Source organism: Ahaetulla prasina, chromosome 6 (assembly GCF_028640845.1).
Source record: "Ahaetulla prasina isolate Xishuangbanna chromosome 6, ASM2864084v1, whole genome shotgun sequence".
Taxonomy (NCBI): Eukaryota; Metazoa; Chordata; class Lepidosauria; order Squamata; family Colubridae; genus Ahaetulla; species Ahaetulla prasina.
The window spans coordinates 15,440,558-15,457,331 of record NC_080544.1 but is presented as its reverse complement, the minus strand read 5'-3'; the positions used below and the strand labels follow the sequence as shown (position 1 = coordinate 15,457,331).

Here is a 16,774-nt window from a genome sequence, read left to right as displayed (position 1 = left end):
CAGGGGTGGGCTGCTGGAGGTCGCAGGGGTTTGGGAGAACTTCTAGCTAAGATTCTGTGCAGTTTTGGAGAACCCCCGAATCCCACTCTTGGCTGGCACCCCGCCCTGCCCCTCCCAGGAATCCCCACGTGGCCCATTTTGGATGCAGGTAAGTGCAGGGCACGCACGGCAAAAAACAGGCCTACTGGAAGCTTGGGAAGGGCCACCGGGCTCCAGAGAGCCTCCAGAGCCTGGAAAGGCCATTTTCGCCCTCCTGGAGACTTGATGAAAGACTCCGGAGCCCATGGAGGGCAAAAATGCCGCCCTCGCTTTGGTGCAGGAGGTCAACTAGGCTATGCCCACCCAGAAACAGAACAGAGAATCCCTTGCTAAAAATTTTGAAGCCCGATCCCCCGGCTGTGATCTTGACTGACTTGTTAGAGAAAGGAGCTACTAAGCTTTCCAGAATACTTAATTGAAATAGTCTTGCTAAACTTATGATCTAGTCACTTGTCCTTCTTTCCTCTTTTCCTCCTTATAGAACATTGGGAAGCGAATGTCTTGCTCAGATTTCATTGGGAATCTGGAAGGTCTCAATCAAGGCAGTGATTTCCCCAGAGAACTACTCAAGGTAAATCAAACTAGGGGTCTTCCTGGAAAAACAGGGTAGTATAAGGGGAAATACTGCTTGCCAATTTTACTAATCTAGTTCCTGAGATCTGGCAAGTCCAGGAGGTGTTTTTTTTTTATTTTATTCCAGAGAGTTCAACTTCTTCAAGAAGAATCATACCTGCCACTACATTATTTATGGTAGCTCCCTGTTTCATTTTAGCAAAGATTCTACCATGTGTAGGTATGGTGTGTGCATGTGCATTGAGAAATTTTATGTATTTACATATGAGCCACAGTGGTGCAGTGATTAGAGTGTAGTACTGCAGGCCAGAGGTGGTATTCAGCTGGTTTGGACCGGATCGGGTGAACCGGTAGCTCTGACGATCAGTTGGCTCCGCCCACCCACCCTATCGTTCTTTATTTCCAGCTTTGTAGCTCATCTCAATCGCGCTGCACAACTCATTCCCCCCCCCCCTTCACTGTTCTACTTACAATTGCTGACTTGGAAGGTAAGCAGCTGAGCTTCTAAATGCTCCATTTAAAGCGCTGCACACAAATGCCTTAGGCATGTGGGCATGCTCACCGAATCGGTTGTTAAATCCACAGCATCCCACCACTGCTGCAGGCTGCTACTGCTGCCTGCCAGCTGCCTACAATTTGGCAGTTCAAATCTCACCAGGCTCAAGGTTGATTCAGCCTTCCATCCTTCAGAGGTGGGTAAGAGGAGAACCCAAATTGTTGGGAGCAATCTGTAAACCGCTTAGAGAGGGCTGTAAAGCACTGTAAAGTGGTATATAAGTCTTAGTGCTATTGCTATATTCTGTACATACGTATTTTGCTGGGTATAAGAGATTTGAGGTGCATCTGGGTGTGGGGCAGATACAATGTGATCCCATAGAATATTTGTACAGGGAGATTGTGTGTATATTCAAATCTGATATAATTTGGAAAGATGCCTCATGTTTCGGAGGAAAAACTGCCTACACCCAAAGGAATAGAAAAACTGCCTACACCCAAAGGAATAGAAAAACTGCCTACACTCAAATGAGTAGGGTAAGGCAGATTCACAGTTCTGTATCTTAATGACACCACTTATTCCCCTTGAAGCTTGTAGGAGATAAAATGTTCCAAATTTCAGGTTATAAAAACTTGAAGGTATTTTTGTGTATTTTTTTTTTTTGTTAAATGCTAAAGGATTTTTTTTTTAATAACAAAGCAAAAAATCTGTTTCTTTGTTAAAGTTCTGTTTGAAAATATATCCATGCCTCTGGAAAAGTCATTATTATTATGGAATTTCAATAGGGCAACCTTTGTGCAGTAGCTCTTGTCTACCTGAACAAGTTAAAGATTTTTTCCCCAGAAAAGATTAGCATTATTTTATGGAGAGCTTTTTGGATCTCTCCCAAACAGTTAACTAAATACTTAACAGTACTTATATTTTTTACAGGCTATTCATGTTTAAAATCCAGGAGGTTAGAACATTGTCCTGCTTTGGGATTAAATCAGTTTCTTATATTGATTAATGAAGGATTGTAACCCTGTTTAATTGGTCTTACTGTTTTTTAATTTAAAAAATTATATTCATTTTCATTTCGAGTCTCAAGAATTTACAAATATCCATATATAATAAAATCCAGGTGAATTAGTTAGGTTCCATCAAATTGGATACCAATCCTACTGACATCAGGAACAAGTATATGCCCTCTTGACCTGTTTTTAATATTGTAATAACCTGCAGTTTTTTCTTTCTTTTTTTTTTATTCAAAAAGTTTTACAAAAAAAAAATCCCCCCCCTTTCCCCCCAACCCCCCCTCCCTTCACTAATACCCTCCCCCTTCCCCCCTGACTTCCCGGAACAAGCACAAGGTATACTTAAAAATAAAACAAACATATGCTAAGAAAATTTTCCCCCAAAACTATTATACCAATTTTCCCTCTCTAGCTCTGACTTCCTCCTAACATAACCAAAATCCTTAAAAAAAATAAAAATAAAATTAAATTAAAAATTAACAATTAACAGTAATAAAATATATAAATCAATAGAACAAATTAATCCTAAAGTATTTAAAACCAGCTAAAGCATAAAAATCCAATCCAATTCAGAAAATATCTCCCTTATAGCTTCTATAACCATATAATTTTCCCCCCAGGTCTTTCTTACATAAGATCTTTTGAGAATATTCTATTTAAAATTCAGTGCAACACATTATAAAATTTCAATACAGAAAATTACAATATCTATTCAACTTTAGTCCTTCCTTGTCAAAATCCAGTATAGATCCAAATATCTAGTCTTTTATGATAGATATAAAACATATAATCAACCCATTTCTTCCAGATCTTCCTCACATATTGTCTTTCCGGGACACTAATATTTTTGTCTGTTAATATTTCAAAAAAACCTTGTTTCAAGGATAATACTTTTGTCTCTTGCCATTTTTTTTGATGCATTAATCTCTGTCTTTCCTTCATTACTCCTTTTGAAAAGTCAGTCACAATATTTCCTAGTAGTTCCTTATGTCCAAGAATCCACAAATTATTGCCGTATATTCCATCAGACCAGAAAGAGAACTCTTGGAAAACATTAACCCTGTGAGTTTTTTCGGTTCGGGAGACAGCCTCCTGTAGCATAAATTCAGGCATTTCATCCAAAAACCTGCAGTTTTTTCAAGGATGTTCCAGTAATATCTTTGATTATATGCATAGGTCTTATCTACTTTGAATCTCCTTTTATTTCTCTCATCTTACCAAAAAGGATTTTCACTTGCTTACATCATGCATCCCTAAATATATGAGTTTCTACTTGTTATTCATCAAGGAGTAGTTGATTTGGTCTAATCATGATTCATTATCATGGTTTTGGTTTAAAATCTATAGTTGAAAAGTATCTTTGATGCACTATGGAAAAAACATTGTTTTAATATTCATCATTGTGTTTAGTTGTCAAAGAAATAGCCTTATCCTTTATAAACATCTCATTAATAAGATTTATAATTGCCTTCCTCCCTAAAATTAATCTTTTTATTTCTGCAAAGTTCTGTCCATCTTTATTTTAGATCACCAAAAATAATGATCTTCTATAACTTTACTAAGTAGGCAGACCTTGGTCTCCTTAATATTTCATATTAAAGTAAACTTTTTATTTCCTATGCTTATTTTCATAATAACCTCTTTTAAGATTTCTTTCAGGTAATAAAGTGGTGTTACCTGCATAATTTGTTACCATTTTATGCTCCAGTTGTGATTCCAGCTATCCTTTCTTTGAATATTTGTTTTCTAAAATAAAGAGATACGTTGACCAACATGCATCACTGTAAAGATTTCTCAGAATAATAACCCAATATTCTGGAAAACACCTTAATACATTCCACATTCTGTTTTTGCTGTAGTCAGTGAAAAAAATGGTAATTTTTCTTTATCTTGTATTCATCTGACTTTCTCATAACTTGCCTGTTCATTTGTTTCCTGATGCACGGCTCAATTTTTTGTGACATCATAAGCAAAACTATGCTTGTGTGAAGAATTAGTCCAGTAGTTTAGTAATTTTCACATTTCCTTTCTTGTGTGGCATATATACAGATCTTTTCTAATCACTGCTTTTGTTGAGATGCAGCAGTTAATATTTTCTCCTGAAGCTTTAAATAATTGTGCATAATTAAACTTTCCTGTTTGACAACTGCTCTATAGCCTGCCATCTCTCTCTTTCTGGTGGAGTTATTGAATAGTATCTTTCTTTTGGGAATGTTTCTTACATTCTGTAATCCTTTTTTTAAAACAATTCAGTAGAGCCTTTCCATCTTTCTTTATGTCATTATTTATGATCTTAGTTGCTGATTTTACTTGGGTAATTATGAAATCAAGTATATAATTTTTCCTTTCCTTACTATGTTCTTCTATTAGTTCATTGAGATAGCTTTCCTTGTTTTTTTCTTGCTTTATCCTGAAAATCTGCATTGCCATATGTTCTTCCTATTATCCAAGGAAATAATACATCGGCCTTTCTCTGCCTAGCAAACAAACTTTCCTAATAACTTGCACTGAAAACTACTTAGATCTATTCATCTTTCAAATTGTGCTTTCCTACTATTATTAATTTTTGCAACGTCCTTTATATATTCTACTAGCTGGACGCCAGTGCTTTGCTATGAAACTATGTGTATAAATTGACACTTACATCCTGCAACTTAATGTAGAATAAGTATGTCCATAGCACCAGAGCGTGTTAATATAAGGCAACTGGCAGTTGGAAAAGAGAGGGAAGGGGAGTAGACTGTCCCAGCCCGCAGGCTGGATGAGTCACGTCCTGGCCACGGCCACGCCCGATTTAGCAAAGGGGCAGCATCAGAGCGTGTTAATCTAAGGCAACTGGCAGTTGGAATGGAGTTCTTTTCAGCTAGGGAGGGGGAGTAGAATGTCTAACTCCTTAGCATCAGAGCGTGTTCATATACGGCAACTGGCAGTTGGGACAGAGTTCCTTTCAGGTGGGGAGGGGGAGTAGAACATCTAAGTTCTTAGCATCAGAGCATGTGAATATAATACTGTATATGAAATACTAATGATCTGATGGTCATTTAGGAAAATCTTTTCTTAGAGAGTACCTAGAAGCCACGAGGAACGTATGTGCCAAATTTCAAGTGTGTAGGCTTTACAGTTCTGGAGATTTCGTGGTAAGTGAGTGGGATTTGGCTTTTATATATATAGATTATTCCTCAGGTTCACCTTAACACACTAAGTTCCAGGACCCTTTATTTCTCCAATTTTTGGATTCCAATCACAAGTTATTACATTCCAGTTGAATATATCATTTAGTACTCCTGCAATTTATCAGAACTCCTCAGTGGCTTTTGCCATTATGTTTGCAGTAGGTGCATCTATCCCCCTTTCACCCTAATCAATATGATTCTCTCTCAAGTACATATATTCCCACTGGACCAACTAACCAACTATAAAGTTATTGGTCAATTGAGGGATAGCAACATGCCATTAATTAAATTAAAAAATTCAGTCTGGACATGCTCATTGTGGTGTACAGTTGAGCACTTGCCAGGCTACACTTCCCGTCCTGGGAGGCAGGAAGGCACCTGCCAGGGCAGGACAGCCCTAATTATGAGTTTTGCCATCCCACCGTGCCTCAGGTAGAAATATAAATCCTTCCATCCCCCACTATCCAGTCAGAGTTGAAGAAGCTTCTTGGATGAAAAGTGAAATGTCTTCAAAGAAAAACCAAAAAGTTGCCTCTTGAAGAAAAGAAACAAAAGCACCTTTGGGAAACCCAAAGAACTACTACAAGAACGCAGCATAGTTAAAGGAAGTGGAAAGGAATAAAAAATAAGTTGAAAAGAAAGAACTAATAGCAAACAGCAAAAATGAATAGAATAGAATTTTTTATTAGCCACACTAGTGATTGGACACACAAGGAATTTGCCTTGGTTCATATGCTCTCAGTGTACATAAAAGAAAAGATCATCAAGAATTCTAAGGTACAACACTTAATGATAGTCATAGGGTACAAATAAGCAATCAGGAACCAACCAATATCAATATAAATCGTAAGGATACAAACAATGGCAGAGAAAAGAGCAAAGAAGATCAATAATTGGTCAGCACCAGGTGAAGATGAACTGCATGGTTTTTGATTGAAACACCTGACTGGTCTACACCCACTCCTTGCCAAGCAGTTTAATATATACTGCAAAGAGGTGAAATTGAAGAGTTGCTAACATCTAATAAAACGTACCTGACAATGCAAGATCCAGCAAAAGGGGCAACACAGGTCAATTACCTGCTTACCAACAACTTTCAAATTGCTAACTAGTGTGGTAGCTGATGCAATCCAATAGCATCTGAAAACAAGCTCTTTCCACCTGAGCAGAAAGGAAACTGCCCAACAGCATAGGAAGAAAAGATCAACCATTAACTGACAAAATGATTTTGGAAAACTAAAAGAAGGAAGACCAATCTGACTGTAGCATGGATTAATTACAAAAAGGCATTTGACTCTCTGCCACATGACTGAATAATCAAGTGCCTAGAAATAACAGAAGCCAGTAGAAACTTCAGAAGCTACGTGCGAAGATTGATGGCACAATGGAAGACATGGTTGCACGTCAATGGTGAGAGACTGGGAGAGGTTAATATCAAGAGAGGACTATTTCAAGGAGATTCACATTCACCACTACTATTTGTCATTGCACTGATTTCTCTGTCAAAATTACTAAATAATTTGGGCCATGCCTATCAAATATTGTTTTTTTTAAAAAAATGCAATCCCACCTCCTTTACATGGACAATTTGCAGTTATTTGGAAAAATATGTGAAGTGGAATTGCTGCTCAACACTATTCATATATACAGTCAAAATGGAATTTGGACAGGACAAATGCATCACACCCTATCAAACGGAAAAAATAGTGAAAACTGAAGGAATCAAGATGCCCTATGGAAACATTATCAAGAGTCTGGATGAAGATGATAACTACAGACACCTGGGTATCTTTCAGGCTGACACCATCAAGTACAATGAAGTCAAGATAAAAGGTTAGAGGTGGGTGAATACATCAAGAGAATGAAGAAGATCTTAAAGTCCAAACTTAACAGAGGAAATACCATTAAGGCAATCAACACCCGGGCAATTCCAGTCATTAGACACACAGCTGGAATAGTGGCCTGAATTCAAGCAAAACTAAAAGCCATGGACAGGAATACTAGAAAAATAATAACAATGAATCGTGCCCTTCATCATCGCAGTGACATTGATAGACTCTACATACCCAGGAAAATAGGTGGTGTGTGGAATGTTGCAAGTACGTTAGATGGTTGAAGAAGAAAAAAGTGCAGCGGAAAAATATTTGAAGGACAGTGAAGATGCCCTGAAGTTAGTATACCAGGAAAGCTTACTGATTACTGGAGAGACCAAACTGGCCTAAAAGAAAAATGATACAAAAGGCAAAAAAGTCTGGCTAATGGATGTGTCGATATACCTAGAGACAGAAGGATAGAAGAGAAGGCACTGGAGAAGATAATAAAATACAAAGATCTGCAAATAGAAATAGAACTGTGGCAAAAGCAAAGTAGTACCAAAATTAGTAGTGGGGGGGAGGCAATCCCAAACAAGTGGAGTACCACTTGAACACCATCATCACTGACAAATTCACCATCAGTTAGTTGCAAAAGGCAGCTTTACTCAGAACAGCTTACATCCTGTGAGAACATTTATAATACTGTGAAACATCCACATCTGCCTATCTCAGGTCCTTGGAAAGGACTCGATAGGTAGACAAAAATGCCAAATCCTGTCTGAGTATCTATAATAATAATAATAATATCAGAGTTGGAAGGGACCTTGGAGGTCTTCTAGTCCAACCCCCTGCCCAGGCAGGAAACCCTACACCATTTTAGACAAATGGCTATCCATCATTTTCTTAAAAATTTCCAGTGTTGGAGCATTTACAACTTCTGAAGGCAAGTTCTTCCACTGATTAATTGTTCTAACTGTCAGGAAATTTCTCCTTAGTTCTAGGTTGCTTCTCTCCTTGATTAGTTTCCACCCATTGCTTCTTGTTCTACCCTCAGGTGCTTTGGAGAATAGTTTGATTCCCTCTTCTTTGTGGCAACCCCTGAGATATTGGAACACTGCTATGATGTCTCCCCAGTCCTTGTTTTCATTAAACTAGGCATACCGAGTTCCTGCAACCGTTCTTCATATGTTTTAGCCTCCAATCCCCTAATCATCTTCGTTGCTCTTCTCTGCACTCTTTCTAGAGTCTCCACATCCTTTTTACATCGTGGCGACCAAAACTGAATGCAATATTCCAAGCGTGGCCTTACCAAGGCATTATAAAGTGGTATTAATACTTCACGTGATATTGATTCTATCCTTGTTTATGCAGCCCAGAACTGTGTTGGCTTTTTTGGCAGCTGCTGCACACTGCTGGCTCATATCTAAATGGCTGTCCACTAGGACTCCAAGATCCCTCTCATGGGTACTACTATTGAGCAAGGTACCACATATACGGTACCTGTGCATTTTGGGGTTTTTTTTGCCTAAATGTAGAACCTTACTTTTTTCACTGTTGAATTTCATTTTGTTAGATAGTGCCCAATGTTCTAGTCTGTCAAGATCTTTCTGTAACCTGAGCCTATCTTCTGGAGTGTTGGCTATTCCTGCCAGCTTGGTGTCATCTGCAAATTTGATGAGTTCCCCATCTATCCTCTTGTCCAAGTCATTGATGAAGATGTTGAAGAGTACTGGGCCTAAAACAGAGCCTTGGGGTACTCCACTGCATACTTCCCTCCATGTGGATGTAGTTCCATTGAGGACTACACGTTGAGTGCGGTTGGTCAGCCAGTTACGAATCCATCTGGTGGTGGTGCTGTCTAACCCACATTTTTCTACTTTATCTAGTAGTAGGTTATGGTCTACTTTATTAAATGCTTTACTGAAGTCCAAGTAAATTATATCGACAGCATTCCTCTGGTCCACTAATTTTGTTACTTTGTCAAAGAATGCAATAAGATTAGTCTGGCGTGATCTGTTTTTGACAAACCCATGTTGGCTTTTGGTTATTATTTTGTTTGCTCCTAGGTGTTCGGTGATCCGTTGCTTGATTATCTTTTCCAGAATCTTCCCTGGAGGGGAAGGCTGATAGGTCTGTAGTTTCCTGGATCTGTTTTTTTTCCTTTTTTGAAGATGGGAAATACATCAGCTCTTTTCCAGTCCTCTGGCAGTTCCCCTGTGCTCCAGGATCTTTGAAAGATATAGTTCAGTGGTTCTGAGATTTCGTCTGCCAGTTCCTTCAGAACCCTGGGGTGTAATCCATCCGGTCCTGGTGATTTGAATTTGTCTAGGGTAGACCAGATGTTCATCTGGCTGACTATGCAACAAACCGATAATTATAATAATGTGGTCATTAAGCATATTCGGTTTCTGCTAGTGATTTGCTTGTTGGAAAGCAGCTGGGAAAGTTACAAATAGTTACATGACCCCAGGATGATAAATACATGCTAGTTGTCAAGCACCTGAATTTTTATCACATGACTATTGGGATGCTGCAACATTCATAAGTGTGAAAACTGGTCACAAGCCACATTTTTCAGTGGTGTTGTAACTTTGAATGGCCTCTAAACAAATAGTTCTATGTCAAGGACTCCTGTAGTGTTTGAGCAGTTAAGAGGTTACCAGTCTTTGAAAACAAATTCCATATATAATTCCTAAATTAGCCTAATCAATTACACATTAGCAGAATCACTTTGCTCACATTGGCTTCATGCATTCGATTAACCTATGGACCCTCTGACTTCTCCAGTCAGAGTTGAAGAAGCATGAGAAGCGAAATGTCTTCAAAGAAAAACTAGGAAGTCCAGTTGCCTCTTGAAAGAAAAGGAAAAAAAGCATATTTGGGACATCCAGTGACAAAATAAATGACACCCACACCCCCAGAAGGACAGGATTACCTACATACCATTCAGAATTAAAGTAAACTATTTTTAAAAATTAATTTTTATGTGTTTTAGTAAAAAAAAAAAGCACAGGTACCGTATATGTGGTACCTCACTTAATAGTAGTAACTGTGAGAGGGATCTTAGTCTTAGCAGACAACCATTTAAATATGAGCCAGTAGTGTGCAGCAGCTGCCAAAAAAGCCAACACAGTTCTGGGCTGCATAAGCAGAGAGATAGAATCAAGATCACGTGAAGTGTTAATACCACTTTATAATGCCTTGGTAAGGCCACACTTGGAATATTGCATTCAGTTTTGGTCACCACATTGTAAAAAAGGTGTGGAGACTCTAGAAAGAGTGCAGAGAAGAGCAACAAAGATTAGGGGACTGGAGGCTAAAACATATGAAGAATCATTGCAGGAACTGGTTATGTCTAGTTTAATGAAAAGAAGGACATGGGGAGATATGATAGCAGTGTTCCAATATCTCAGGGGTTGCCACAAAGAACAGGGAGTCAAACAATTCTACAAAGCACCTGAGGGTAGAACAAGAAGCAATGGGTGGAAACTAATCAAGGAGAGAAGCAACTTAGAACTAAGGAGAAATTTCCTGACAGTTAGAACAATCAATCAGTGGAACAACTTGCCTGCAGAAGTTGTGAATGCTCCAACACTGGAAATTTTTAAGGAAATGTTGGATAACCATTTGTCTGAAATGGTGTAGGGTTTCCTGCCTGGGCAGGGGGTTGGACTAGAAGACCTCCAAGGTCCCTTCCAACTCTGTTATTATATTGTTATTGTATTCCAAATAATCATCTTCTGGCCCTTTTCAAGATCCAATAAACCTAATTACAGCCATTTTGTGAAAGGCAAAAAAAAAAAGTGATTTCCCCACCCACAGGCATAGTTCCCACTTTCCTAAAAGGAAAGCGGTTGCCATAGATACAAGTTAATGAACTACCGCTTCTTGTTTTACCATTCCACATTCCATATTTTAAAATGGGAGGGGGCGGTTAATACTATATTCGTGGAAGGCACACACCCCCATTGCACGAGCTTATCATTTGTGAAGGTTTCTAAAAAACAAAAAAACAAGAAGAAGCTGTCAGGATGTGGGAAGAAAATACGAACCTGCTGCACATAAGATTCGGAACAATAGTGAGAAGTCCAGGAAAGGGTTGCTGCAGCTGCATTTGATAGACTTCGAGTTGGGGGTCTGCCAATGCCAAAAGGGACTTTCGCAGCTCTTCATCTTTAGAGGGGCAAAGAAGCATCAGAGATTCAACCTCTTCCAATTATTTGACATATATCCTATTCATAAATATTCAGCAAGGCTTTGAAGTATTTGAGATCGAGAAGCACATATCTAAAAAACCTGTTTAGTGCTGTTTAGTAAGGGACAGTCTTTTAAGGATTCCAAAGGCCCAGATCATCTCTGATTTTCTCTGTAATCGGAGAGATTGCTATTATATAGGAAAATGCCCTGAACAAAACAGGCAATTGATTTATTCAGTACAGACAGCAGAATAGGCATTTGAGAATACTGCAATCTTGTCTGGACTTAATTCTGTAGAGATTATGCAGAGATACTTATTTTTAAACAGCAAGAGGAACAATAGCAATAGCCCTTAGACTTATATAAGGCTTCATAGTGCTTTTACAACCCTCTCTAAGTGGTATACAGAGTCAGCATATTGCCCCCAACAATCTGGGTCCTCATTTTACCAACCTCGGAAGGTAGGCTGAGTCAGTGGTGGAATCCATTTTTTTTTTACTACTGGTTCTGTGGGCGCGGCTTGGTGGGCATGAAATGGCTTGGTGGGCGTGGCTTGGTGGGCATGGCAGGGGAAGGATACTGCAAAATCTCCATTCTCCGAACTACTCAAAATTTCCACTACCGGTTCTCTAGAACCTGCAGGATTTCACCCCTGGGCTGAGTCAACCTTGAGCCTGGTGTGTGTGTGTGTGTGTGTGTGTGTGTGTGTGTGTGAGAGAGAGAGAGAGAGAGAGAGAGAGGTAGTAAGTAGATAGATAGATGATATAGATAAATAGATGAGATAGATAGATAGATAGATGATAGAGATAGATAGATAGATAGATAGATAGATAGATAGATAGATGATAGAGATAGGTAGGTAGAGAGGTAGTAAGTAGATAGATAGATGATATAGATATAGATAGATAAATAGATAATAATAGAGATAGATAGATAGATAGATAGATAGATAGATAGATAGATAGATAGATAGATAGATAGATGATAGAGATAGGTAGGTAGGTAAGTAGGTAGGGAGAGAGAGAGAGAGAGAGAGAGAGAGAGAGAGAGATAAATAGATGATAGAGATAGATAGATAGATAGATAGATAGATAGATAGATAGATAGACGGACAAAGCGAGCAATAGCCCTTAGACTTATATACCGCTTCACAGCGCTTTTACAGCCCCCTCTAAGCGGTTTACAGAGGCAGCCTCTTGCCCCCAACGATCTGGGTCCTCATTTTCCCCACAATTATTCCCAACCTAAAATTATTTTTTTAAAAAATGCATAAGGCTTGGTACAAGTCGAGGCAGCTAAGCGAGGAGCTTCCCTCGCCAGGTAGTTTGTCCCGGTTCAGCCCCCTACCCATCCCTCCCCCCACCCCTCTTTCGCCCTGTGTGTGTGTGTGTGTGTGTTTGCGCGTGTGTAGCACCTGCAGCCCCGCCGCCCTTCTTCTCCCTCAACCACAGATCCGCTCTTTCCCGCGGCCCCGCCCTTCCTGCGTTCCACAGCAAAAACGCCAGAGCGCGCTTCTCGCGCCCAACGGCTTCCCAGCCGCCTCCCCTCAGCCGCTGTTGCGGAGGTGGAAAAGCGGAGAGAGAGAGAGAAAGAGAGGCTGTGCGTCGTCAGCCCCCCGAAGCTCGGGGTTTTTTTCCCCCCACCTTCCCTCCTTTCGAGAACGCCCAACGGGGAGCAGCGCTGCGGCTGAGGGGGCTCCAAGCTTGGCGCCTTTCCGGACGGGGTGGTGGTGGTGGTGGTGGTTTGCGGGGAGGCGCGCTTTTGCAACAGGCGAGCCAGCCAGCCGGTTGGTTGGTCAGCTCCGCCTCGGAGCCCCCCAAAAAAGAAAACCATGATCGGGGTGAACAGCATCAACAGCAGCGGCAGCGCCGGGCGCCTCCGGACGCGCTCCATGTGCTCGGTGCGTTACGGGCGCAACTGCCGGGGCGTGGAGACCTTCTGCTACGGCTGGCCGCAGCGCTCTCGGACCCTCAAGCCCGTCCTCTACACGGACCTGGTAGTCAACCGCTTGCAGAACCGCCGGAAGAAAAAACCGGTAAGGATGCAATAAGGGGCGAGGCTGAGCGCGCCGCAGGTTTCCCGGGCGGCGCTCTGACGTTAACCTCCTTCTTCTCCTGAGGAGAAAAAGGGGGATATTACGATAAGGGGGGACGGTTAGGTAGGTAGGCCGCTCTGGGCTGGGTTTATTGATGAGGAGAATCTTCCTCACCGCTTGGCAATTCCAAGATTTCTCCTGAGGAGAAAAAGGGGGATATTATTATAAAGGGGGCCGAGAGTTTGCGGTTAGGTAGGCCGTTCGTGGGCTGAGGAGAATCTTCCTCACCGCTTGGCAATTCTAAGATTACAAGTGTTTCCTGAGGAGAAAAAGGGATATTATTATAAAGGGGGACGAGGGTTTGCGGTTTGGTAGGTAGGCTGGCCGTTCTTGGGCTGGGTTTATCGATGAGGAGAATCCTCCTCACAGCTTGGCAAGTCGAAGATTACAAGTGTTTCCTGAGGAGAGAAAAAGGGGGATATTATTATAAGGGGCTGACGGGAATTTGCGGTTAGGTAGGTAGGTAGGTAGGCCGCTCTGGGCTGGGTTTATTGATGAGGAGAATCTTCCACACCGCTTGGCAATTCGAAGACTTATCTCCAGCGATGCCCCTTGACGAGGTTGGGCTCGGCTGCAGCTTTGGCGGGCAGAGAAGGCGCCAGGTTTTCGGAGCGGTCCCGTGTGTCACCACCACCACCACCAAAGGATAGATTCTCCCGAATTATAAATCCCCCTCCCCCCCACGCAACAAACCCTGGCTTCGAGATGCGAAGAAACGTGGTGGTTATATTGACACAGGCTCTTTTTTGGTGCATGGAATGCACACGGCCCGAATCTGCGCATGAATTAACCGCGGGGCCTGAGTGTGTGTGTGTGTGTGTGTGTGTGGGCGCGCGTGCAAAAAATGACGGGGTGGGGGGGTTGTGTGTGTCAAGACACTCCCACGACGGTAGTCGGTGGTCTTAAAGAAGGTGGGTTACTCTCTCCGTGTACGTGTCCGGCAGCCAGATAGAGAGACAGAGAGCCCTCTACGGCTCCGCCACAAGGTTCATCCCAAGGAATAATTTGTTCTTGAGTTCCATTGATTCAGAGCACATCGTAAATAGATGGCGGCACGTAGAATAGTTAGGACTGCAGAAAAAAACCACGCTACCAACCTGCCTTCTGTTGAGGACCTGTATACTGCAAGAGTCAAAAAGAGGACTGTGACCCCTCACATCCTGGACATAAATTGTTTCAACTTCTACCCTCAAAACGGCGCTCTAGGGCACTGCACACCAGGACAACTAGACACAGCTTTTTCCCCCATGCCATCACTCTGCTAAACAAATAATTCCCATAACATTGTCAGATTAACTACTAAGACTGTTTTATTATTCTTCTCACCCTTACTAGTACCTATCTCTTCCCACTTATGGCTATATCCATGTTGCTTGTATCTTTACAACTTATATTGTTTTTATTGTGTCCTAGTATGATTTGATTGCTTTTTTTAAAATTTGAATTTATATCCGAAGACTCAGGGCGGCTTACATTGTGTAAGGCAATAGTCTCATCCTATTTGTATATTTATACAAAGTCAATTTATTGCCCCCCCAACAATCTGGGTCCTCATTTTACCTACCTTATGAAGGATGGAAGGCAGAGTCAACCTTGGGCCTGGTGGGACTGGAGCCTGCAGTAATTGTAACTGCAGGCAGCTGTGTGTTAATAACAGGCTGCATTAGCCTGGTGAGCCACTTCCCAGCCCTTATTAGTATCCTATGACTGTCACTAAGTGTTGTATCTTATGATTCTTGACGAACATACACTGAGAGCATATGCACCAAAGACAAATTCCTTGTGTGTCCAATCACCCTTGGCCAATAAAGAATTCTATTCCTCTTCCTATTCCATTATCAAATAAGTTAAGCAGGCCAGACCTCATTAATAGATAGATCCTAGGGCTAGAGTAGGAAGCTGGGGTGGGGATTTTGAAAGAAAGCAGTGGCAATCACTTGAAGCATTCTCCTCTCTTGCTGGGCTTTTTAAAATTTGAATTTGTATATATTAGGGTTTTTTTATTACCAAGCACTATAAACTATGCAAAGTCACTTTTTTATGACAGTGAGAGGCCATACAAATAGGATAATGACATAGCTGACATTTTATTTTTTAAAAAAAAAACATTTATATGATCACTTCCCTGGGCCATGCAATTGCATTACTTTGTATAATCTATTGTAAATTTCTCTGATATAGATCATGACACATCAATCCCAAATCAAGTTTAAAAACATATTGAAAGAAATCTACACATTTTCCTTAAAAGGAAATTCTAGCATTCTAAATCGGTTTACCAAGACCTTTTTTTTAAAAAAAGGAAAAAACTGCAATGCAATTTATGCTACACAGTGGAATACACATGTAACACATGTTTGCATACCCAATATCCTCATTCTTTGGACCACACAATTCTGGTAATTTGAAGGAGTAATGGCTGACCTGAATAGATTTCAGTTGCACACCTCTGGGCAGATGCAAAGTGGGGCAAGTGTCACAACTGAACATATAAAGCTATTCTGTGTATATTTTGTATTGTGAGAGGGCACAATAACAAATGAAGGCATTTGCTAGTTTCTTTCTTTCTTTCTTTCTTTCTTTCTTTCTTTCTTTCTTTCTTTCTTTCTTTCTTTCTTTCTTTCTTTCTTTCTTTCTTTCTTTCTTTCTTTCTTTCATGGTAACTAATTCCTGAGGACCATAATGCTTTCTTTAAAAAAAAGGATGTGAGCAGTGTATTCTTTCTCTGGCTGGGACTGCATAAACATTTGGATGTGGAAGTATTAAACATCTAATGCTGTTGTTCATCTCCAGTCATTTTCTGAGTTGGTATGGAATTGCTGGTTGAACCCAGTGGAACCAACTTCTGCACATTCCTGTCAGCATCCTGCAGCCGTTACCTTAAGTTCATTGACTGTGGCTCTGGCTTTTCAGCCCTCAGTTATGATGCACACCCATCAGCTGCAGCCCTGCCCCAGTCTGAAGTGCCACCGAGGCTCCTTGAGCCAGGGGCTCCTTTGGTTTCTCCTCCTCCTCCTCTTCTTTGCCTGTTGCTGACATCTCAGGTCTTTGTCCTCCCAGTGGGATCCAGGTAGGACTACTGTGAGAATGTCAACCATCCCATTTGGCACATTCCACAAAAGAAACTCCCGGTTCTTTAGATTGACCAAAAGTGTAGCTTTATTGAAAGATCCATCTCGGCACAGCAGAAGCAGTCAGTTCTGCATAGCTAAAACCCTTCTCTCTTCCCCCCCCCCCCCAATAGTTCACCAATTAAGTACAGTTCTTTTGTTTCGGGGAAAAACTGTCTGCCCGCTCAAACATTCTTCACAGCTTGACCTTGATAAATAATGTTTCTCCAGCAGCAGAAGGCTCTCATGTATTCCATAGCTTCT

The 16,774-nt window shown here is 41.0% G+C and overlaps 1 protein-coding gene across 1 annotated transcript in view; it reads left to right on the top strand.

Moving 5' to 3' along the window:
- The window catches only part of PSD (pleckstrin and Sec7 domain containing), an 89,216-nt gene that overhangs the window by 25,701 nt on the left and 46,741 nt on the right, over positions 1-16,774 (top strand). The window contains exon 9 of the mRNA XM_058187994.1: positions 521-610. Within this exon, the coding sequence (XP_058043977.1) occupies positions 521-610 (90 nt within the window). The remainder of the gene's footprint in view (positions 1-520; positions 611-16,774) is intronic.